This window comes from Cynara cardunculus (assembly GCF_001531365.2).
Source record: "Cynara cardunculus var. scolymus isolate 2C chromosome LG 16, CcrdV1, whole genome shotgun sequence".
Classification (NCBI taxonomy): Eukaryota; Viridiplantae; Streptophyta; class Magnoliopsida; order Asterales; family Asteraceae; genus Cynara; species Cynara cardunculus.
Window position 1 is genome coordinate 7,572,526 of NC_037543.1, and position 23,992 is coordinate 7,596,517.

At 31.8% G+C, this 23,992-nt stretch overlaps 1 protein-coding gene and 1 pseudogene across 1 annotated transcript; one reads left to right on the forward strand and one right to left on the reverse strand.

Annotated features, from left to right (window-relative positions):
- The first annotated feature begins 10,457 nt into the window (after positions 1 to 10,457).
- On the forward strand, positions 10,458 to 17,002 carry LOC112529845 (protein BREVIS RADIX-like). The gene is made up of 5 exons (XM_025141267.1): positions 10,458 to 10,574; positions 14,961 to 15,301; positions 15,743 to 15,902; positions 15,978 to 16,321; positions 16,660 to 17,002. Exons 1-5 carry the CDS (start codon positions 10,464 to 10,466, stop codon positions 16,736 to 16,738), a joined length of 1,035 nt encoding a protein of 344 aa, XP_024997035.1. The 5' UTR covers positions 10,458 to 10,463; the 3' UTR covers positions 16,739 to 17,002.
- On the reverse strand, positions 12,737 to 12,838 carry LOC112499744 (annotated as a pseudogene).
- Positions 17,003 to 23,992: the final 6,990 nt, after the last annotated feature.

The window sequence follows — 23,992 nt, forward strand, 5'->3', positions numbered from 1 at the left end:
TGAGTGAGGGAAAGATGTAAGGAGGAGGGGGTGGGAGGTGACGTAAGGGGGTGGGGATATCAACCTTTTTTTCTAAAGAACAATGACACAAACGTCATCAAAAGTAAAAAAAATGTGCAAATTTTGCGATAAATAAATATTATATATATATATATATATATATTTAAAAAATGATTGTTATAATCAAACCTAAAAGTAGCATATGATAAATTATTTATAGAAAACTAAGGGATTGTTTATTAAACGTTTGCTTGGTAAATGCTTACCGAATGAACATGAAAAGAGTCAAAGTTTTATTTGGTAAGAGCAATGATAAAGATGAAGAGTCTTACTCGGTAAGTGAGGTTGATGACTCTTATTCGGGTAAGTGCTTCCGGGTAAATTGTTGCATATGATACCATTTTGATGTACAACAATCTTACCTTGTAAAATAAATTATAGTATTGACTTCTATCGATAATCGCTTACCGAGTAAGCATAAGTATCATATTATTCTAATTATTTCATCCGTTATAATCAAATAAAATGAAATTTTAGTAAATTGAGAGTATTTTTAACTGATTATTTAAAATAGAGAAAATGAAGCTTTTATTCTCTATTTTACTCTAACAAATTCTCTGTATTTTTTAACGAAAAATCAAAATTTAAAATCTCCAAAATTAAAAACATCTTTCTCTCTCCTAAATAATTAGTTTCGAAGAGTTTCTCCGAATTTAAAAACTTTTCATCATCTCTCTCATATTTTATCCATTTAAAAAAACTTCTCAAAACAACCAAAATCCTCATTTTAGGAAAACTGTTGAAAAACCTTTACTTTTACGATTCAGATATGGAAATATTTATGGATGTAAATAACTTTATTACAATTAGGCAAATAAATGAGCGATCAAATGCAAACCACCCAATTTCTACAAATCGTGCAAACCATCTTCATCCGTCGATTTCATTGTTTAATCTTATGAAGTTTTTTCATGAAATTCTTTAATCTTGTGAAATTGTTTTATATAATACTTTTATTGATGAAGTTGTTTCATATATGGTTATGAAATTGTTTCATATAATACTTTTTTTGATGAAGTTGTTTCATATATGGTTATGAAATTGTTTCATATAATACTTAATGAAATTTTAATGAAACGGTTTCATATATTTCTCTAAAATTAAAAGAATGGAAATGATAATATCCATGATTAACACTATCCACAATTTAAATGATTAATCAACCTCTCATACTTACAAAAAATGAACAAAATAAAAAATTATGATTGGTTGAATGAGGTTTGTACGATTTGTATAGATAACGTAGTTTGTATAGTAAACTTACTCTAAGAAAATATTGTAATATATAAAATTAATTATTAATCAATTGTTATATAACTATATATATATATATATATATATGTATGTGTGTGTGTAAAATTCAAGTGATTGGACATAACAATTCCACTCTGACCATATAGTTCTCCTATATATATATATATATATGTTATATATACAATGTATATGTTATATATACACTATATATGTTATATATATACGTATATGTATATGTGTGTATAAAATCCAAGTGATGGGACATAACAATTCTACTCTGACCTTATAGTTCTCTTTTGCTCCTTCCCATCAAATTTATTTCATACAAGTACACAAGGTTTTACTTCATCAAGTTTTTTCAATATATATATAAAACTATGAAAATGTTACCAATCTTACAAATTAGTTGATTAAAATATTTATGAATATAATAAAAATTTATTTATTATGATCTGAATATCTATTTAATATAATTACATATAATCATTGTTTTATATTAGAAATCAATTGATACTTTTATTTATGAAATCAAATATTCGTTAGACTAGACTAGATGAATTGTTGAGATTGGTTTAAGTTTTGCATGGTTTGTATTTGATACATACATATATATATATATAGGGTCAGGTTCAAATGCTAACCAAAGTTTTTGTGTTAACTTTTTTAACCGATTTTGACCATTCAATCTTTCAATAAACGGTTGTGATTAATCATGATAAAAACTTATTTTTTTAAATTTTGAAATTTTATAAAGATAAGTGAACAAAGTTGAAAAGGGTATTTAGGTAAAAAAAATTATGTAACTCCCATATCATTAATTGGAAGTTACAAAATCAAAAAATTCTATGATTTTTGTTAATATATTTTTGTTAATGTAAGAACTATATGAACACAAATATATATATATATATATATATATATATGAATCATTGTGTCAAATACGAACAAAAAATTGACATATATATGAACTTGGACTGCATAGCATTTATGCACACAATATGAACATAATAAGAATAACTGCTATACGAAAGTAAATAAATAAAAAAATAGGTATGAACACAATATGAATAGCTTGTAAACAATAGTATTTTCATTATAAACACATTCAGGAGCGATCATTTGTCAATTGGAGTTTTATACATGCATTGCATTCACACCGTTTAAGGTTCACCTTTTGTTCATATATGTTTCTGGTCTTATGTGGTTGTTCACCCCTTGTTCATATCGTATAAAATATATGAACACATAACCCCAACGCTATGAACACAGTGTGCAAACACTTTACACAAATATAAAGATTTGGTATCAAGCTTAAAAAATAACACTTGTGTTCATATGACACAATGGTTCATGATTCATTAAAGTCGGTAATATCACAATATGAAAATGAGTCGTGCATGTACTTCCGTTTGAACATATGAATTATGTACATATTAAAAATTAAAGAAAAAAATTATCAACAATATGAACTACAAAAAACACAACACATCATAATGAACATAATTTCGATTAAAATGAGTCTAATAAAATATTAACCATTACCAAGACATTCGCTTTGGTTAGTTTATTCACTTCCCGAGCTCGAACTTCGATTGTCACCATAAACCATTTTAATCTTCTCAATTTTGTCGATTTTTTTTCCAATTCATTTATCCATAATAGCTTGAGCGATACCGAAGATTTTACTACTGTGTTTCCTTCACGAATCAAAAACTCATAAAATAATAAAAATGGAAGATCAAGATTAAAAAATAAATAAAAATATCAATATTATAAATGTATATTTTTAGGGATTTTATGATTTTGTAACTCCCATTTAATGGTACTGGAGTTACATAGCAAATGAAATTACTCAATTACACTTGGCATTAAATTATGAACATGATAGAGACCTAATAGAAGAATGGATTGTGATTGGTTGACATGGTTTGCAAAGTTAACACAAAAACTTTGGTTAACATTTGATTTTGTCCATATATATATATATATATATATATATTGTTTGTAATAACTGTGAGATTCAATCTCAACCACATATTATCAATAATCAATGATTATTATTATTAAACATATTAATTTTGATAATTATTCATTATTTTTCAAATAATTTAAATTTACCGATAATATATAGGGGTAAATGAGTCTTTTTAAAATCTCTCTCCTCTCTCTCTCCGGCCAAGAATTTCTAATAGTAAAACATAAAACAAATATGATATACGTTGTGATACCCAAGAATTTATAACAGTAAGACACACAATCAATTGTGATACACATTGTGATACCACTGTGATAACGTTTTGAACGTGAGTTGATAACGTATGTGATCTGAGTTTTAAGCCACACACAACCACAATGTGATACACGACTGTGATATAGTTTAATTTGTTGAGATAATTAAAAAAACCGAATTTGATAACTATTAAATAAGAAAAATATTTAAATTAAAATTAATCATTTTACTAAAACGCCTTTACCTATTAATTAAGATAATACAATTAATATCATAAAATGATTGGCTCATATTGGACCTCACGGTTACTACAAACTAATTAGTTCTTATTTGATTAGACCCCCCCCACACACACACACACATATATATATATATATATATATATATATATACTAGTGGTGTACCCGCGCAATACAACACGGATGAATCACAATTCTGAAACATTAGTTTAACATTGAATCATGAGTTTGTGTGGTTATTTTACAAGTCAACTAATATATAAAGTTGAAGGTTAATATGGTGTATTAGCAAGATCGATTCAAAAAATAATTGCACATATGTTGAGTTTCTAAATTCATATAAAGTTGAAGGGTTGGGGTAGGGTACATGCATGATCTGAAATTTCTTTCTAATATTGTTGTTTCAAATTTCAGTTTACTTTAACAGAAAGAAGAATTTTGAGTTTGAATTTGGGTTCAAATTAGAAAACAAATTAAGTGTCAAACAACTTTGGGAAGAACAAACATATATTTTTCATGTAAATATGGCTTACTTAAATCTGAAACATTGACAAAAAATATGGTATGTTTTAAGCATTTGTATATTATGCATAATAGTTTGTACTTAAGAGATTTTTGAATCTCTTACATAAATTGATAGTATTTTATGCTTCAAGACTTGTAATTAAGACTTTTGTTTAAATATTTATTAATGTAGATAGACAAAGAGAGCGAGAGAGAAGAGGGAGAAAGTCGAGTTCATACAAATAACTAATTCCAAAAATAAATAAATAAGGGCATAAAAATAATTTATTTATAGAAAAGTTATTTAAGGCAATTATTTATAATTTTTCCTTTTATATTTATGTGATTTTAATGCGATTTAATTTTTATCCAAAACATTTATTTTCTATTTAAGGAATTTAAAATAAACCTAATTTAATTTTTATTTAATCGAATTTACTTTTTTTTATTTTAGGTAATTTTTAAAAAAAATTAATTACAATCAAAATCAGATGTGATTCATACTCTTTTTTTTTTCAAAAAAATTCCCAATCACATATAATTTAAAGCTTGAAAAGTAGTGATTCAAATTAAATATTGAAAAAAAAAAGTAATGCAAACATAATTACATGTGATTTGTATCATAATACATTTAATATATATAAGATCACATCTGATACAAAACCTAATTTATCATTTACAAATATCACATATGACGTTGTAGACAACTTACATTTTATTTTCCAGTTAAATTTACTAGATCAATATCATGTCTGATATTTTGATAAAAATTAAGTGATTTTCTTTTTGGAAAAAAAAAATTGATTAATTATGGATATCACATGTGATTCTTAACTGTAAAAAATCTTATATAATGATTTACAAAAACATCCGGATTTGGTTCTTACTTCTAACGGCTGTTAAAAAATTATGTTAAATAAAGAGATTTTTCGTTCTTTTGTCAATTTTTTTTCTTTTACAATTAAAACTATAGGTACAAAAATCACAAAATCGACTTTGATTGAGTAAAAGGCCTAAAAATCGATAAGATGACAAAAGTGACCCATATTTAACGTAGTTTTTTGACGATCGTTAGATGAAGAAACCATATCCGAACATTTTTACAAACTACAAGGGCCATCTTGTAGTTTTTGAACTGTAAGAATGGAAAACGTTATTTTCAACAAACCATAGGAACCAAATTCGTAGTTTATTTTAAATTATACAAAATAAAAAGTATTTTATAGAAATTATATATTATAATCATATAAAAATAAGTTATATAATTAATATATATGTTACATTATAGTTTTGGGGTACATGCACATATAAAGCCTACGGTCATAATAAGAGAGAATAAATTCTTGTTTTATAGGGTGTTCCGAATTATCCAGGCAACTAGGATGGAAGTATAAGGACCATAACTGTAATTTCACATAATACAAGGACGGTAATTGTCATTTCCATACTCTCACCATATGCTCAAGTTTCCGTATCTATGGAACCATTAAACAAGTATCCATAGAAATACAACGATCGAGAGAACGGGTTTTTCTTTTAAAAAGACAGTTCATAAGATCTAATGCTTAAAAAACATCACGTTATGGGACTCACACCTCGAGACGAAGGAAATGAGAATTGGTTTAGACTTCAGATGAAAGTAGCTGATAAATATTTAATTCTTCTTACGTATATAAATAAAATTCATGATATCAGATAATCAAAAGGAAACAAATCATTTTTTAAGCCATTCTTAGAACAACGATCTTCCTTTGAATATCTTCTTTCAAACAAAAATTGCTTTGAAAACTATTTGATTCCTTTACAGCTCTATTTTTTGCACTGTCCACTTGGTTTTATACTTGGGAAACTGTACTGTTTAGGTTATCCTTTGTGTAAGGACCAAACAATCGTCCTTTGAATATCTTCTTTCCTTCTTCATGATCTGTCATATGATTTAGCTCATTTTTCTTTGTAGCTTAAGTCCCTTTTAGTGGCCATTCGTTAGTGTCAATCACTACTCTGTCATGTACACTTTTGCGTCAGGGGCAAGACCTTAGGTGTTGATCCGTTAATGGCAGCGGCTTGGTCATCAACGACAGTGTCCGTAACTGACACGAACTATAAAATCCATATTTTTAACTGTCTTTTATCAATGTTTGATCATTATCTAATCTCTTTTTAGATAGTACTAATTAAAGTGCTGACATTGATAAGTAATGTTCCTAAGTCAAAATGTCTTCAAAAGAAAAAACCGCTCTTCTGTCATCACACTCGTATCTCATTCACCGACCGCTAAGACCTTGTCGATACCAGTGCTCTACTTCTCAAGACACAGAGTTCACCACTCATGAGTTTTCACAGTCGAAAACCTAAAAGAGGGATGTTAAATATAATTAAAATCGTAAAAACTTTCTAAGTTATCGTAAGATTCTTGAAGTTTTTAAATGGCAAAAATCTAAATAAATGAAGTTCAATATATACAGAATAAGAAAAAGAAATAAAGCTTGAATGAGGGGTTATATGCAAAATCAAAACTTAAACAAAATTTTACAGTAAAAAGCATGAAAAACGTTATTCAAATCTACTGATCAATAATTCATCACTTTGGTTATCCTAAAAACAATAAATATTCAACAATAAGTTTCGTTAAATTGTTAAAATTATGACATATTTCATATTAAGGGGGTGTTTGGGATTGCTTATTTGAAACAAGTTATGACTTTCTACAAAAACATTTATCAACTTATTATAAGTTAGAATGGGCATAACTTCTTTAAAAATTCCTTATTACTGGTTTGACACCGGTAAAAGTTATTTATCCAAACACTCAAAAGAAGCTTGGGACAAAGTTGTATGAAATGAAAGTCTCATGTACGTAGTATTTTTGAATTCCTCTGAAAGGAAGGGTGGTAAATTGATAATCTATTTATTTAAGGGTGGTAATAAATATGTTAACTTTGTTAACAGATTCCATTTAAAAAAAAAACCATTATGCGAATCAAATACTAACTTAGAGTCAGGTTGTAAACCTGCTTTACATGACAGAGAAGTATATTTATGAACTCTTTATAAGCTTAAATTTGTAGGGTACCAATAACTTCCACCACGATTTTAAATTGATTCAAAATTCATTGAGCCAAGCTGCTGCTTGGGGCTAAGAACCTTACAAACAGTATCAAAGTCGATCATTATATCATCTGGACGGTGGGGCAGAGGATGTTGTAACATGACGAGTTCGTGAAGGGCGATTTTGGAAATGCCTAATAAACGTGGGGGTCTAAATGTGGGAGTTTGTGACAACAGGTCCCACATGTTTTTAAGTTGATTTGATGGTTTTGGACCAACATGTTGTTTTGAGTTTGGAACGTTACATAAGTTCAAATTCTCTTGGTATTATCACTCAGTACAACGGAAATCCAGAATCTTCAATGATCGAAGCCATACGTTAAGCGCTATAGACCAGACTACAAGCACTGCTTGTTATGGAAAAAAAAACGTTACGATAGAAGTGATTGGGGTGCCGTTGGTTTGGTGTGAAGCTCGTGTCGATTTCTTTTAAGGAAAAAAAATTATTGTTAAAATGTATGTAACGGTAGATTCCGAGCCATTAAAAAATAAAAAAGTAAAATATGTTTATGGTAATTTAATGAACCAGAAAAGTAACTCCGTAACAGGAAAGAGAGGCATCTCTTCAAAGAAGAAAAAGAAGGATTAACGGCGATTAAACGTTTTCCGTTTCTAAACGGAATGAGAAGACGGCGTTAAAGTCTTTGGCCCTATATAAATACCAGAGATGGTTCTCTTTTCTTGTCTCTTTCGCTATTTTTGGTCTCTCTCTCGAGAACAGATGCTTAACGTACAACCACCCGCAACTGAGCAAATCCAAAAACCTTTTCTTGCAAACAAATACATCGCCGGCGCTTCATCGGACCGGATTTCCTGAGGATTCGCCGATCGGTTATCGGTGATTTGGAAGAATTTCTTCTGTTCGAACTGAGGTACAGCAGTCGCAGGAGAAATGTCACAGCATTTTACCGAATTCTGAAAACGTACTTGTTTTGGTAAGTTTATGTTTTTGTTGTTGTATTAACTCTGATGATTATCTCGAAATCGGAATGTTAATAGTCATTGACGTTGTACATTTTCATCATTTGGAATGATTTGATACTTCTTATGCCAGATTTGGGCCCGATTTTCAGTTGTTATTTTCGGATTTGCAGGAGAAGGTGCATAAGTTTAGATACGAACGAATATCTCTGGAACTTTTGATAAACGAAGGAATATCTGAGACGTTTGAAGAAGAGGGAAATAGAGACAAGAACATAGTCAGTCTCTGCCAAGGCCCGTCGTTTTCGAAGGTAATTTATGCATGATTTTATTTTCGATTTGTCTTTTTTGTCAATTCATCAAACACTTTCAGTGCTTTCGACAATCTTCAACACTTCTAAAGCGATTGATCATTCGATTCGCATTTTATTTCTTCCAACAACACCATCGGAAATTAATCTTGTATCATCCTCATTCTATTTCCGGTCTCTTTCTCTGAACGCATTCTCTTTCATCAGTCATCAGTGATGGTGATGCTGCACACAAAAGCAAAATCAGGCGATCATCTTCATGATAAAAATTCTCAATTCTTCACCAAATCACATCCTTTTCGTATACAATATTTTAACCGGATTAATTATTGCAACTTCGTATCATCGAATCTGCTGCAAATGTTATCGATTCAATTACGATTTTGCAAAGAAAAATGTAGACGTCTCTTTCCATCTGTAGAAAGATGGAGAGAGAAGAGACTACAAGGGAAGCTTACAATCGGTTATTAAAGCTTGTTTTTATTAAAAATGGGTAAAGCAAAGCAATTTCTGATCCCGGAGAGCTCTCTGCACTTTCTCTTTATTTGTTCTCCCTTTTCCTTTGTCCCAAGAAAATGTTGTCTTGGAATTTTCTTTTCTTTTCTCATTGCCACGACTCACCTAGCCAATCAATTAAATCAATTGTACGAGTAAGAGACGTGTCATTTGCAATATAAAATTAAACTTCAATCTCTTTAAATGTTCCATAAATATTAAAAAAAAAGATTAATATTAAAATCATAAATTTACCATAAGTATGTTAATAGGATTAGATTTGAAATGTTTCCCTATGAAAGTTACTTATTTTGTTACAATGAAATTACTCGATTTGTTTTCATGCATTTTAAGATAAACATATGATGTAACGTTTTTTTCATTGGAGATGAACATTTATGATATTTAACATACTATAAACATTTATTATACTATTGTTTTATGACAAACAAAATTGATTTATATGCTTCAAGTTGATGTGATTTTGGCTCTTCACCAAGAAACAATGTGATCCTCTTTATTGCCGTTTGTACTATGAAAATAAACCATTACTTGCATATTGTACAACTATTTATTTTGTATATACTTCTTGCTGGTAAGTAAAACGTGGTCCTCGGTTTTTCTATACAACCATGGGTTTATAGCCAAATTTGAAGCAAATCGTATAGCTTTGAAAATATTCTGCCCCTTCTTAAAAAGACGTTTTTAGTCCACATTCAAATTTTGATGTGTAATCAAATGTGATTCTTAAAATTACAATTCAAGAGTTTGCTCTATTTTCTTTTTCTTGGTAAAAGTTTAGTGGTCTTGTTCTTAAACCATGTAATATTGCTCAATTTGGGTATTCATGTGGGGCCCGATGAATGTTCTATTGTGTAGGATGATGCCATCATGATTTTAGTTACTAAATATTATATAAGTATTATATTTCAAAATGGAATAAAACCTGTCCGTTTTTTCTTGATATGGTTATGTGAGAACCATCTTTAATATCAAGAAATCTCGTTAGTTTTTAACCCCCATAAAATCTCCAACATTCAATTCTTCTCTTTTACTAAAACATTTGATTTGTTGGTTGTAATTGATATTATCAATAAATTGCAATCTTGATTGTTAACAAAAAGATAATTTTATTCTCAAAATTTATTAAACGTAATATCATTTAAATTAATATTAACCATATTGAAATAAGAATCTTGCTGATGCTTATTTACCTCCAAAGGTGCTAAAGGCATTTTCTTTTTGTTTTTCGTGTGCAGTGGAAGTAAGGAAAAGAAATTTTGTATTTTGGTTAAATATAGAGGAAAGAGGGGTAGGAGGATATAAGGGAAAAGGGAGAGGATGCTGACGTGTATAACGTGTTCCAAGCAACAGATAGAAGATGGAGGAGAGGAAGTGGGAGCGCGTGGGACTCCCAGTAGTAAAGAAGCCGTCAAAAGCCTGACGGCGCAGGTTAGGTTCCCTTCCCCACTTCTCCCCTGCTTGCTCTCTTCTTTCTCTATATCTCTCACACACATACACACACCATACAACACACTGTGTACGTATATTAAAATTTGTCCTCATCCTATGTTGCTAATTGCCTATTACTAGCAGTAGTCTCGTTGCTTTTTCTGCTTGCAAGCCTTCTTTATTGTATCTTTTCCCTGCTTTGTCAAACAAAACAAAATCTTGCTCAGGCCATGCTTATAACATTTATTGGTACCACCTAAAAAAGATTATATATACATGTACATGGGAGATATGGAATAATTTTTGAGATTTTCTTTGTTATTCCATATGAAGCTTTAGACGCCAAACTCATTTCATATTTTCATTTCATGGGCCCTCTTTCTTGTTGTTAGGATTTGGACTTATATCATTAGGAAAACATGATGGTGCCCTTTCAAACGTACCAACAAGATTTTGATTTGCATTTACTTGTGACACAGGCAAGTGTAATGCACCAGTTGCATGTGTAGCATCATGTACTGGGTTTTCTCTGTTTCTTTTCTTAAAGAACTACATTACTGTTTTCTCTTGGCATGCCTTCTCAATTTGCATAGTTCCATATGATACTATCGACAAGTAAATTACTATTGGGGTTATGTTTTGTTCTTTCACCACGTTTTTTGTTTTATGTCATGATAAGGTTACTAACCGCGGGTATAATATAAGCTAAAAGGTAGTAATCAAGTATAAAGCCCTTGTTGGTCACAATTAGTTACCCAGAAGATTCAAACGTTTATGTTGTATCCTAGTGGTGCGTATGGCTAGCAAACGATTAAGCATTTCTTTCATTTTGTAGAGAAAGAGAATCTTGTAACCTCTGGTATCCATAGTCATTAGAACCTTGGGATTGCATAATTTGCAGTTAGTTATTTGACACTAAGAATGGATCATGTGGTAAGAGCATATCCAACCAAAGATTTTCAAGTTTTTTTTATATCTCTTTTTTCTAACAACTCCTCCAAACCTTTTATTCAAAATGAAGAAGGCAAGAGAGTACATATTTACAAGTTTGAAGAACCCTACAAAGTTAAATACAAGTAAAAAAAGAGAGTATTTTTATAACGTCTACTAATTAAATGTTGAAAATTTGTTAAGGTATCAAATGTATCAAATATTGTAATAATATAATTAATCCTGAAACTTTAAAATGGAGAAATGTCTATAAATCTATAATTGAATATAATATTTTATATATTTGATTTTTTTTCATTTTTTTTTTGGAAAGGATGATTTTTTCATTCTTTATTTTGAAGAAATAATAGTAAAATGGTAGGGGAGATCTCTAACTGTTCAATCTATCCATTTACCATTTGGGATTATCTAGTTCTAATTTAACTAAATTGTTGTTTCTTAGTAGAAAGTTATTGTCATATCTAGTCTAGAATTAGAAGTAGGCCCACTTACTTTTTCCACCCTGAATGCGAAAGACTTGGTTAAAATATAGGGATCTGTTCAGAAATGTGTTTTCTTTAAAAAAAAAAAGAATTGAAGTTGCCACTCTAATTTATACTTCCCATATTTGGTGTGAAATAAATGTTATGTTAAGTACAATTATTAACCCGAATACCCAAAATTGACATAATTAAATAAATCATTGAACTGCCCAAGAAAGTTAGTGGGTTCTTTTCTTTTCTGAATTTTCTTGTGTTGAAGATGATTTGGCTTTTAAAAAGTAAGAAATAAAATTCTACAGTGGTGGGTAATAGTTGTTGCAACAGTAAGTATACCGGCGGCTGCAATAAATTCGGGTATACTATACATTTACCTTCCTTCGTGTACTTATTGATAAAATCTACACCACAGGCTAATAGACAAATTACATTCAATATATTTTAGTTGTGTTCCGCATAAAGATAAAAGAAAGACAATTTACAATCAAGTTTTCAATAATACTGCTTCAAGACTCAATAGAGAACTGTATAAATTTAAATTGGAAATGTTGACTTCAGTTATGTATTTCTCTTGATCAGAACTCAGAAATGTTTCTTGGCCTTTTACATATCTATTTAAATTCTAAAAGATATACAATAATGAACATTAACAATTTTTTCTTATATGATTTTGTGTCTTGAAAGTTTTTCTTTTATATTTATTTATCATTTCCATCACATATCTGGGGCAAAACTAAATTATGACATAGACGGATAGACCTATGTGCAATGGAGGTTGCCCAACCTAGGCCATGAGCCTTTTTTATCACTCTTAGACCTTGTCCACGTAAGTTATCTTGCGCAAACTAAACATAAGATCATAATTAAATTTTAAATAATTTGCTGGTAGGAGAAAAGAAGTGATTGTCATATAACAAGAGTTATAATTGGATGAATGGTAGCAATACAAAGCTAGGAACCCACATGCATCATCTAGAAATTGCGTTTTGAAACATGGAAGTGACAAATAAGTAATTAAATTGTACAGCATTAATCTTAAACGATATCATCTAGGGAATATCTTACAAAATTTTGAGCATGATTCCCAATATCATGTTCTACTAAAACAACTAAAATCTTTAGTCAGCAGTACAATTTATGTACTATGTTTATGATCTGAGATTCTTCTGCTTCTTTTAATAAAGACGATAAGAAAAAAATCCCGAATATCAAAAAGTGTAATCTGCAATGACTGAGACAAGAGATTCATTTAACTTGGCGGAAAGAGGATGTAGGGATGGGAGTTGTTTTGGTCTACAATATGATTTAGAAAAAATGGATAAAACAAAGAGACCAGTGTGTGATAGATAGAGTGAATGATGGTTAAAATTTATTCCAATCACACCATGCATAAAAGTGGATGTGTAGGAGTATATCTTGGGGAAAGGACAGGACACCCATGTTGGGAAAAGTGATACACGAGTGTCCTATATTGGGACCCTCCATTGAATTTTTGTCTATTTCTCTCTGACCTCCCAGATCCAATGAAATTCAAATTTCTTACAGTTGTATAAAGTTAAGAGTGGAAGAAATTTTTTGTTTAAAGCTTTGCCAAGGGATCAATGAGATGTTGACTGTGTGTTCATACCTAAGGTCACAATCAACCGGTAACATGGACCAACACTATTGACCGTGAGTTTGTTATGAGTTTGGGCATAAATACATCTAGCTCTCTCATAATCTTTTTTGACAATATAGTAAATGATGAGAACTTCCTTCGAAAGAAAGAGAATTCATATTTCTTTTTAGGCCCGTTTTACCATGAGAAAACTTCTTATTCTCGGTTCTTGTGATCTTTTATCCAGATTACTTTGAAATCCTAACATATAATCATTTATGAATCAGTTTAATAGTTTGAGTTTACTAAACTATCTTACGAATGAACACTTGTCCGACTTTGGAGCTGCTTAGGAAGAAAAATAACACTTCACACCGGGACACTTTTACTGTTTACATTACCGCATTAATTGTAATCATAGATCTTAACTGAGATTAGCAAATTTCTGCATAGATTTATATGTAGGTTCTCTCAATTACATTAAGTTGTCATGTATGACTTCAGAAACCTCCGTTAAATGTTAAGAAAAAGCCAAATGAATAAACTAAATCAACTATTGTGGAATAAAAGAGAAGCTTTCTTTAATTTGAACTCCATGCCATGCTTAGGCTCTTTTACTTGTTTAGCAAATATTCTATGTTTTAAAGTGAGGTTATTGTATTATTATGCTTTAAGAGGTCACTAAAAGAAGAAGAAAGACAAAGGTGAGGCACACAAGGGGGAATTTAAGCAATTGCTTCATAACCCATTTATGTTGGGAATTGAAGTATCTTTACTTTTGCTTTACCCCTTTGTTAAAATAGAGGTCACTGGGACTAAACCCATAGATGGGCATAGATTTGCAAAGGTAATGCTAAAGGAAAATAATTGTAACTATGAATATGGGACAATATAGTACAAAAACTGTTGTCTCACATAGGACATGACATCGGTCTTTGACTGATGATGACCTGAGTGGGACAAAAAATGCAATTTTTTATGTCTCACCAAAGTAGGTGGAACAAAAGTCAGGAACATGGAACAAAATTGATAAATTAATAAACTACTCATGTCAAATTAAAACCTGAAAAGCTTTAGAGTTTTTTCACCCGCCAACCTTGTTCTTGTCCGTCCAGTTCTGTCCAATCTCGTATGCATAGCAAACGCACCCTTAGTGGTAAAAACTTCCTTCTTGGACAACAGCGAAAAAGGGAAGTTTGTGTGTCTTGACACGCTATAATATGAATCTGGTTTTGTTGATTCATGGTAAAACATTTTTCATAGGTGTCCATAAATAAAGCTCAAATCTTGCAATGAAATTCAAGATTCACAATTAAGTGCATCTAGGTTTGTTCTCATGAGTTGGATTATGGTGTGCAGATCAAGGATGCATTAAAAGTTTCTGGTTCTTCAAAGGGGAAGCCACCTATAGGACCTAGCAGCTACAAGAAAGGCCAAAGAGCTTACCCAGACTTTGAGACCATATCTGAAGGGGTAAACTACCCTTATATGCAACCCGGAAGCTCTAGCTCTACTCCTGCTTGGGATTTCACTAGCAACGAACCAAGTGGAGGATATGAACCCCCTCGACAATCTGGTCATTTGGTGTTGGAGGATGAAGACGAACCTAAAGAATGGATGGCTCAGGTGGAACCCGGTGTTCAAATCACTTTCGTTTCCTTGCCTAATGGTGGAAATGACCTTAAACGGATTCGCTTCAAGTAAGTCTTTAATTCCCAACTGTATCCCATTTAACGTATAATGCAGAGCCATAGATATGATATAATCTTTTTATGTCATCAAACCTGGAAGCTATTTAACAGATTGCACCTCTTAGATATAAATATAATAGAACTGCTTGATGGCTCATAAAACTAGTCCATTCATGTTGGGATATTTGTTTTTCTCTGCATTCTATTTTTGCAAAATTGACAAATTTGGTCCCCATTTATCTAATTCCCCACCTTCATGATGGCCATAAAGTTTGATCCTTTTTTTGAAGTTATTACAGTGGGGACTGAATACAACCATGATCCTTCTATCTCAACAGAGCCTGCCAATTACCATCAATTTTGTTTCATTCATTGCTATTCTTTTATCATCTGAATTTAGTTCCAGTGTAAGAAATGCTGACTTTTTTTGAATTATTGAACTTATGAAAGCCGAGAAATGTTCAATAAATGGCAAGCTCAGAGATGGTGGGGGGAGAACTATGACCGAATAATGGAGCTTTACAATGTTCAGAGATTCAACTGCCAAGCTTTAAACACCCCCTCTCGCTCTGAGGATGGGGTAATCTACCTTCCTCTCTTTCGTTCTTCCGTTAATTACTTATTTCCCACATCATAAATGAAAAAGACGTTGTAATTTGAAAGAAAAATGTTACTAATGATGCAGAGAGATTCTACCTACTCAAGGCTGGGATCAGCAAGGGAAAGCCCAATGATGACCCCATCAGTTAACAAAGATTGGAACAGGAACTATTATAAATCGTCGGACCAGGGAGGCAATCACCAATTCAATGTGGGCCCAAGTGCTTACGGAGGTAGCGGGCCCAAGGGTGAGGTGTCATCTATGGAGGCATCAAGGACAACAACATCCTCTAGAGATGAGGCTTCAATTTCAGTTAGCAATGCCAGTGACATGGAGTCGGAGTGGATAGAGCAAGATGAGCCTGGTGTTTATATTACCATCAGACAGTTAACAGACGGCACCAGAGAGCTCCGGCGTGTCAGATTCAGGTCATTATTCCTAAATTTTTCTTACTACGTTCAATGCATGACTATGAACTCACTCAACCCATGATCCCAAGTCCTTAGAAACACTGAAAAACCAACACCAAAAGATTAATGAATCATCCATTGACATAAATTACATAGGGGACTGTTTTCATATAACATTTTACCAAAAAAAAGCTGGATCATAAATATGCTTGAAATTACTTATATGCCCATTGTCATCGTCACACAAGATTCTCTTATCTTGTGATTATTAAGCAGTATTTATAGGTTAAGATTATGTATAGCTTGGTGTAATTTTGTTTTTTTGTTGTATGTATGCATGTATGTATGATGGGCAGTCGTGAAAAGTTTGGGGAAGTGCATGCAAAACAATGGTGGGAAGAAAACAGGGAGAGAATACAGACCCAATACCTTTAACTAGAAGCTTAAAAGATTAAGATGATCCATCGTCAGTCATTTTAACGTAGGGCGAAGATGCATGGGAATGTTATACAACTAATCAATCATACCAATACCAGTTTGACGTTGATTCGCAGCAAGTTTTGGACATCCGATCGGATGCTGATGCTCTCTCTCTCTCTCTCTCATTGTTTCAATTTCTTTATATTCGGGTGTTGGGTGGATTTTTATTGTGTTTTGGGTCTCAGGAACTTGTGTTGTATTTATTCTTTATGAAAGAAGAGAAACTAGAGTTTGTTGGATGTTTGATTAGGTAGGGGTTATATCAATGCCATCCAAGTGCTGCCTGCCTGCCTTTCTCATCATATTGTTTATCGAATCTCATAGAAGAATTATTTGAATCCGAAATTATAAGCGTTGTTGCATTTGAATCCAACTTGCATCTGGGTTTTGAGCCATGGTAGGTTGGGGTTGTTGTGTTATGCAAAGGCCGATATGCACTTGGGACCATGTAATATGCGCTTGCGCTGCTCAACAGGTAGCTATTAAGTATGTGGAAGAATGTGATTGCCCTCTAGTAGTAGTAGTAGTAGGAGACTTGCAACTTGCAATTTATTAAGTTTGTGCTTCTTCAAGGATGCTTCCAGTCTTTGTTGAGAGGAAATATCGAGCCTTGAACACCTTATACATTAACCCCTTTTTCCTTTCCACTTGTTTTCCCAGTTGAAATCTTATACATATGCACATTTTCTCCCCTTGGCTCATCCAACTTGGAATATATATATATATATATATATATATATATTATGTGTCTCCAAAAGATGTTAGTGGATGAGGTAGACTCCAACAATGCCTTCCAAAGTCTGCATAAACATTGAAATTGAACAGTGTCTCATGCGTCTTACAAAGCAACTTCACAAGCTGCTTTGGTCACTGTTTTTGGTTTGCATTGGGAAGCCCCAAGGGCTGATGGCGCTTTCCCTTTCTTTTACATTTGATACATTCTCCCAACAAAATACATTACTTCGGATATCATAAATCAACCCGTGAAACCTGTCAAATCCAACTCACTAACAATCCTGTTAAACCCTTAACTCGTTAATTAGATGGGTTAAAATTGACTCAACCCGTCGCTAATATATAATTTTTATAAAATTATATATATATATATATATATATATATATGTTTATTGTGTGTGTGTATATATATATATATTATTAATGTATAAATTTATATAACTTTTATTGATATTATGTTTGTAGTTCACTTTAACTAAACGTATAGGTTACCAAAAGAGATTCACAATAAAAAATGATGACAAATAATCTAATTAATAAGAGAAAATTATTAAAATCCTTTTTGTAGCAACAACAAATTGATATATTGGTCAATATGAATGATATTAATAGGTATTTGGTTGACGAATCCATCAATCTAAATACCCCATCATTTATGTTGTACTTTAGTGGAAAGAAATTGCTTAGTTATAACATTTTGCTACAACAACATTAAATCTTATATGATGCCTATTATATCTAAGTGTCCTAATATGATATTTTATAGGACAAAACAAGAAAAATGTCTTATCTAAAAGAATTACAATATGTTTATAGGATAATTTTGGACGTTTTAACAAATTCTATGACACTTTTAAAATAAAGTGTTGTAGTAGTTATTGTATACGACACGACTTGAAAAGGTGTCATATGAACATAGATGTCCTATAAATAGATGAGTTCACGAGACACTTCTTAAAATGTTTCTATAAAATAACTAATATGACATTTTATTTAAAATTCATTCTAAAACACTTGTTGAAACATCCTATAAACCTATTGTAACTTTTTTAGATAGGACGCCTTATAGTATGGTCTATAAACTTAAGTTTTATGAATTATTTCATTCGTCAAATTTTATGTAACTATTAACCCGTCAACCCGCTTCAACCCGCAAGGGTTAGGTTGGGTTATACTTTTGAATGAGTTGAGTTGGGTTGAGTTTTTTTCAAACCGCCATAATTGGGTTGGGTTGTAAAACTGTTGTAAACCACCCAACCCAACCCGCATACACCCCTATCTTCATCGATTTCTCTGTTTTTCAAGCACTCTAACATCAACCTCGATTATAGTGGATTTCTCTGTGGTCTCCTCTACCCGTTGTTTTTCCTATTTTGGGTTTTCCAAGTAAATCCGGTGTCGTTCTCTCTCTTATTATTTCCCTCAAGTTACATTTATATTTTGTTTGTTGTTTATTGTTTCTGCCGAGAGTTCGAGTTTATCATTTCTGCATACAAACATGTTTGAGTTCCTATTTGGGTCTTGGGTAATTCTCAACTATTTTCTACTCGATCTCGTTTTTCTGGGTTGTATTCTAGATTGTGTGATCGATTTTGCAATACAACTCAATCCTCCTCTTCGTGATGCTTTTGATTGCCACCTTCAACGACAATATCATTTGCTCGATTTCCCGACACACATCCACTGTAAGTAGGAAAACAGTCATTGCATATGTAGGAATTGCTTGGATGACCGTTTTAAGCAAAATTTCTTCCCTTCCCCAACTCATAAAGCTTTTTCTACACTCTATCCTTTATGAAACCGAGGATTGTGGTTCCTTTATGAGCATATTAAGTAGTCGGTCGACAGACCGGGCTACGATCACAGGTGCTGGTAACGTTAAGTTGGTCCGCTTTCTTAGTTACAAACAGTATTGCTTCGAAATCTAAGGTCTGAGCGGGATAAAAGTCATATTGCAAGTACATGAAGTAAATGAATTACTTATGTGATTGGAAGTGTAGCCGCATTTCAAAAGGTTTGAGACTTGACTTTTATACAATCATGAGAGGATTAGGATACACGGTTATAATTGTGTCATGTTTTAGTTTACTAGATTAGTATAGAAACTTGTATGTATTTTAGCTTCATCTATTCAAATGGGTTGATGGGTTCAATCCTTAGGACACCCTGATCTCAAATATTTGGAACGTGTAAAATACCAACATGAAAAACAAAATCTATTCGACATTTTAGTTTATTACTATGTGAAATAATGGGTTACACTAATATGGGGGAGGATTGTTGGTGATTTTAGTTTCAACGGTTGTTTAAGTGTAACTAGAATTAACACGAGTGCTAATGGGTTTCAAACTGTGAATCTAATACAAGTTAGGTGGTGCGGAGCATACACTTGTATATAAGGCGAGTTTGATTTCGGACACGAAGAAAAGGTGGGGATCAAGGGGGCAGCATCCCTGCAGGGTCCAAGAGGCAGCGCCTTAAAACCTCTATAGAATTTTGAACTCGGAATGCAGGGGGAAAACATGATCAGAATGAAGAGATGCGTCATTTTTTATCAGTTTTGAGGTTCGATTATGTGGTATTCAGACTTAGTAAAATCGACTAAGTGGTATCTAGACTTAGAGCTTCCATCTTTGGACTAGTTAAGTCTAGAGATAGTCCCATCTCTGGTTGGTCTTAGTCCTATTTCTGGACATGTATGTTCAGATTTCTAGACCTGCACGTTTAACGAATCCTTGATCTTATCCATTGACGGTTATAATCGTCCGTAATTGATTCTAACTTCCCAAAAACCGTCATTATGTCTCTCATCCAATTTTTTCAAATGGAACAGGTATATGTACAGTTTTAGGGCTGCTAAAAAATCTGAACATTCAAAATATTCTCCAGTAATTTTGTCTTTTTTTTTTATACCTAAATTCGAAAGTATTCTTGAGGATTGCCATAAATAAAATTTCGTGATACCGAGACATAGGGTTGAAATATCAATTCGGAAAGTGAACTTTCACGATTCATAAGCAATCTACATTCCGATTACCATTTACCCTGTTTCCGTAATCCTAATCTTCTAACAATAATTAATAAGCTAAACAATAAAATATTCTTAGTCAAATAGTTTAGTTTATTTGTTATACCTAGAGGATCAACAATATTAGTTAGCATACACCGATCACGTTTACGATAAGATTTAAGACGACGACAAGATGTGAACAGTGGTGACAAAGTTCTTTCTATTAGTTTTTTTTTTTTCTTATTAATCTTACTATTTTCCTCCAAGTTTTTCCGTTTTCTAATTTCTTCAAGTTGTTTGTAACAATATAAATACGTTATGGACTATAGGATAGGCATGAAAAAAAGCAGCATCATTTCTTCACTTTCAGATATTTCAAAACGGAAACGAAGTTTTATCGAACTCGAAAACAAAATCGTGAAAGAAATGTATGAGAGACTGAGAGAGTTTTACCAGAACTACGTTCTAGATGTACCATAATAAAAAGTAATTTTAAAAATTATACGATTAAAAAAAAGGATCAAAAAGACCAAGGAAAGGAGAAAAAATTTCACAAGATTGGTCCAATGGGAGCATGACACGCGGCATAAAAAAATAAATTAAGACATTATATTCGCTCGGTTATGGAGGTCCAATTTGTGGACTGATTTGGATTTGAAAGCTTGCCTACCATACCGTGTCGAAAGGGGTATCAGTGTGGAATTTTGAATAGGATCTTTAAAGTATTTGGTATCCAATTATTTATATATATATATATATATATATATATAGGGGTTGGTTTAAATGTTAACTAAGATTATTGTGTTAACTTTGTTAACCAATCTTGACCTTTGATTCTTACAATAAATGGTTGTGATTAATTATGATAAAAAATTAATTTTTTAAATTTACAATTTCAAAAAACATATGTGAACAAAGCGGAAAAGGGTATTTAGGTAATTTTTTTATGTAACTCCCATATCATTAATTGGGAGTTATAAAATCAAAAAATCTCATTCTTTTTGTTAATATAAAAACCATATGAACACACACACACACATATCATTAATTGGGAGTTATAAAATCAAAAAATCTCATTCTTTTTGTTAATATAAAAACCATATGAACACACACACACACACATATATATATATATATATGAACACGTATGAACTAAGGCATCTAGGGTTGTGTGTTTTCATACGTGCTCACATGTCTTCACATGTTCTGTGTGTATATGGATTCATATGAACATCTAGTGACTTGAATAGACATGAACACTTATGAATCACGACATCTAAGGATGTGTGGTTTCTGATGTGATCGTATGTCTTCATATGTCTGTGTGTGTCCCTATGTCTTCATATGAACATCTAATGCACTATATGTTAACTTCATATGTCTTCACCTGTAAACTGATTAAAACTCTCAACAAAGTCAGCTCCTGAATATACAGAAGTTGTTCAACAGGTCAGCTGCAGTCACCTCAACTGTTGATTAAAACAAATGCAATATCATATTAATTCATTACTAATACAAACGCTTTGATAATGTAGTCTATTTCATTGTCTCTGGAGAAATATCATATTAATCCATTACTAATACAAACGCTTTGATAACGAATGCAATATCATTATAGGTAGAACATCATTTGAAAATTAGAAAACATGAACACGTATGAAAACCAATATCAATATTACATCATGATCAATTAGTGAGATTTTTCAGATTTATAACTCCCAATTAATTATTTGGGAGTTACATAAATGACAAATTATTTAATTACTCTTGTAGTTAATATATGAGTTACATTTGAACCTAAAGAAAAGATGAAATATGATTGGTTGAGTTTGGTTAACAAAGTTAACACAAAATTCTTGCTTAACATTTGAACCAAGCTCTCTCTCTCTCTCTCTCTCTCTCTCTCTCTCTCTATATATATATATATATATATGGAAGGGTTCAAACGAGAACACCTTCATTTTACGAGAACGCAAGAACATTCTTTTACTATAAACACACATGTGATACTATTATGCCACCACATATGATACACATGTGATGCTAAATCAGAGACACGGACGATTTTCGATGCGATCTTGGTTGGCGGGCCAAGTCGACTTTACACCACTAAGCCCCATCACAAGTATTGTCACATGTGATAAGATTGTTGTTGATATGATATTATAATCCATCAAGACCATCACATGTTATGCTAAATCATAGACGCAGACAACCTTTAGCGCGGCCTAAGTCATAGAACATGTCATCCGCACATCACAGGGTCTCCTCATGCGTATTATCACATGTGATAAGGGTATTCTCGCGTTCTCGTAAAATGAAAGTGTTCTCGTTTGAACCTCCACTTATATATCTATATATCTATATATATATATATATATTGTGTGTGAGAGATAGATTGATTTAGCCTTTGCTCTAACTCAATCCCTTTGTCCTCATCCCTTTATTTTTAGTCAATTTGACAATTATAATGTATTAGTCATCTAACCCAATTAATGCTCCAATCACTTCCTTCTTCTATCAATTTGTTGTTTTCTCCAATTTTCGATTATGACTGCAAATATATAATTCCTTTTTCTTAGGTCTCTAATTTAAAGATTAAATTTTCTTAACGGGCTAGTCCCTCTCATCTTCGTTTTCCCGATAATAATTTTTATGATCGAAACACCAAATACAACTTATTTAATAATCCTCCACATCTTTGTTCTCTGTTTCTCACTTTCTTGTTCGTCTAACAACCTCACCTTCTTTTTTCTTTTTAAGGATGTCCGGGCCAAAGCCCGACTAATCCCCGGCAAATTTGGAGGCTAAACATGGCCCCACTTAAATGTCGCCAACACTCCCCTCCCAGGGCTCGAACTCGGGTTCATGACTATGCCATGCACAAGCCTTTACCACTAGGCTGGAAGGTCTTTGACAACCTCACCTTCTTGTTGGCTTCGTTCACAGGATTGTCCCTGGGAGAGGGCGGGTCAGACGTACGTCCAGGTCAGATGTATTTAATTGGTTGTTTATTTTATAGTACTGATTATTGTTTTTCTAAGTTTTTATCTACTACTAAGATCTAAAAATACTTTGGCTAGAAAATATTAATACATTTTCCATCTTCCATTGACTCTTTTGATTATTTTATTCGTATGACTTATATTTTTTATTAGAATATAGTAAGAGGTTTTTTGTTATTAGCTAAGAAAATTCCTACCTTTTAAAAAATAATTATTAACCATATGAGACCATTAAACTTATATCTATATTTAGGATTTCAAAAATACTATTGTTTTACTTACGTTATTAAGATCTCAAGTTATAAACAAGATGGATTTTTTATTCTAAGATTGATGGTTCGTAAAAAGTTTGTTTTAACCTTAAAAGGTTAAGATAATAATGAAAATATTAACATAGAAGGCCAACCAAGTTATATTGATTTACATAAATTATTACTTTGAATAGTCAACATTGTGACC

What these genes read in the sequence shown, in the direction of transcription:
- LOC112529845 (XM_025141267.1), top strand. Translation starts at nt 10,464, where the DNA reads ATGCTGACGTGTATAACGTGTTCCAAGCAACAGATAGAAGATGGAGGA. An exon ending in TCAAAAGCCTGACGGCGCAG is followed by an intron (nt 10,575 to 14,960) that starts GTTAGGTTCCCT and finishes TATGGTGTGCAG; the next exon opens with ATCAAGGATGCATTAAAAGT. An exon ending in TTCCTCTCTTTCGTTCTTCC is followed by an intron (nt 15,903 to 15,977) that starts GTTAATTACTTA and finishes CTAATGATGCAG; the next exon opens with AGAGATTCTACCTACTCAAG.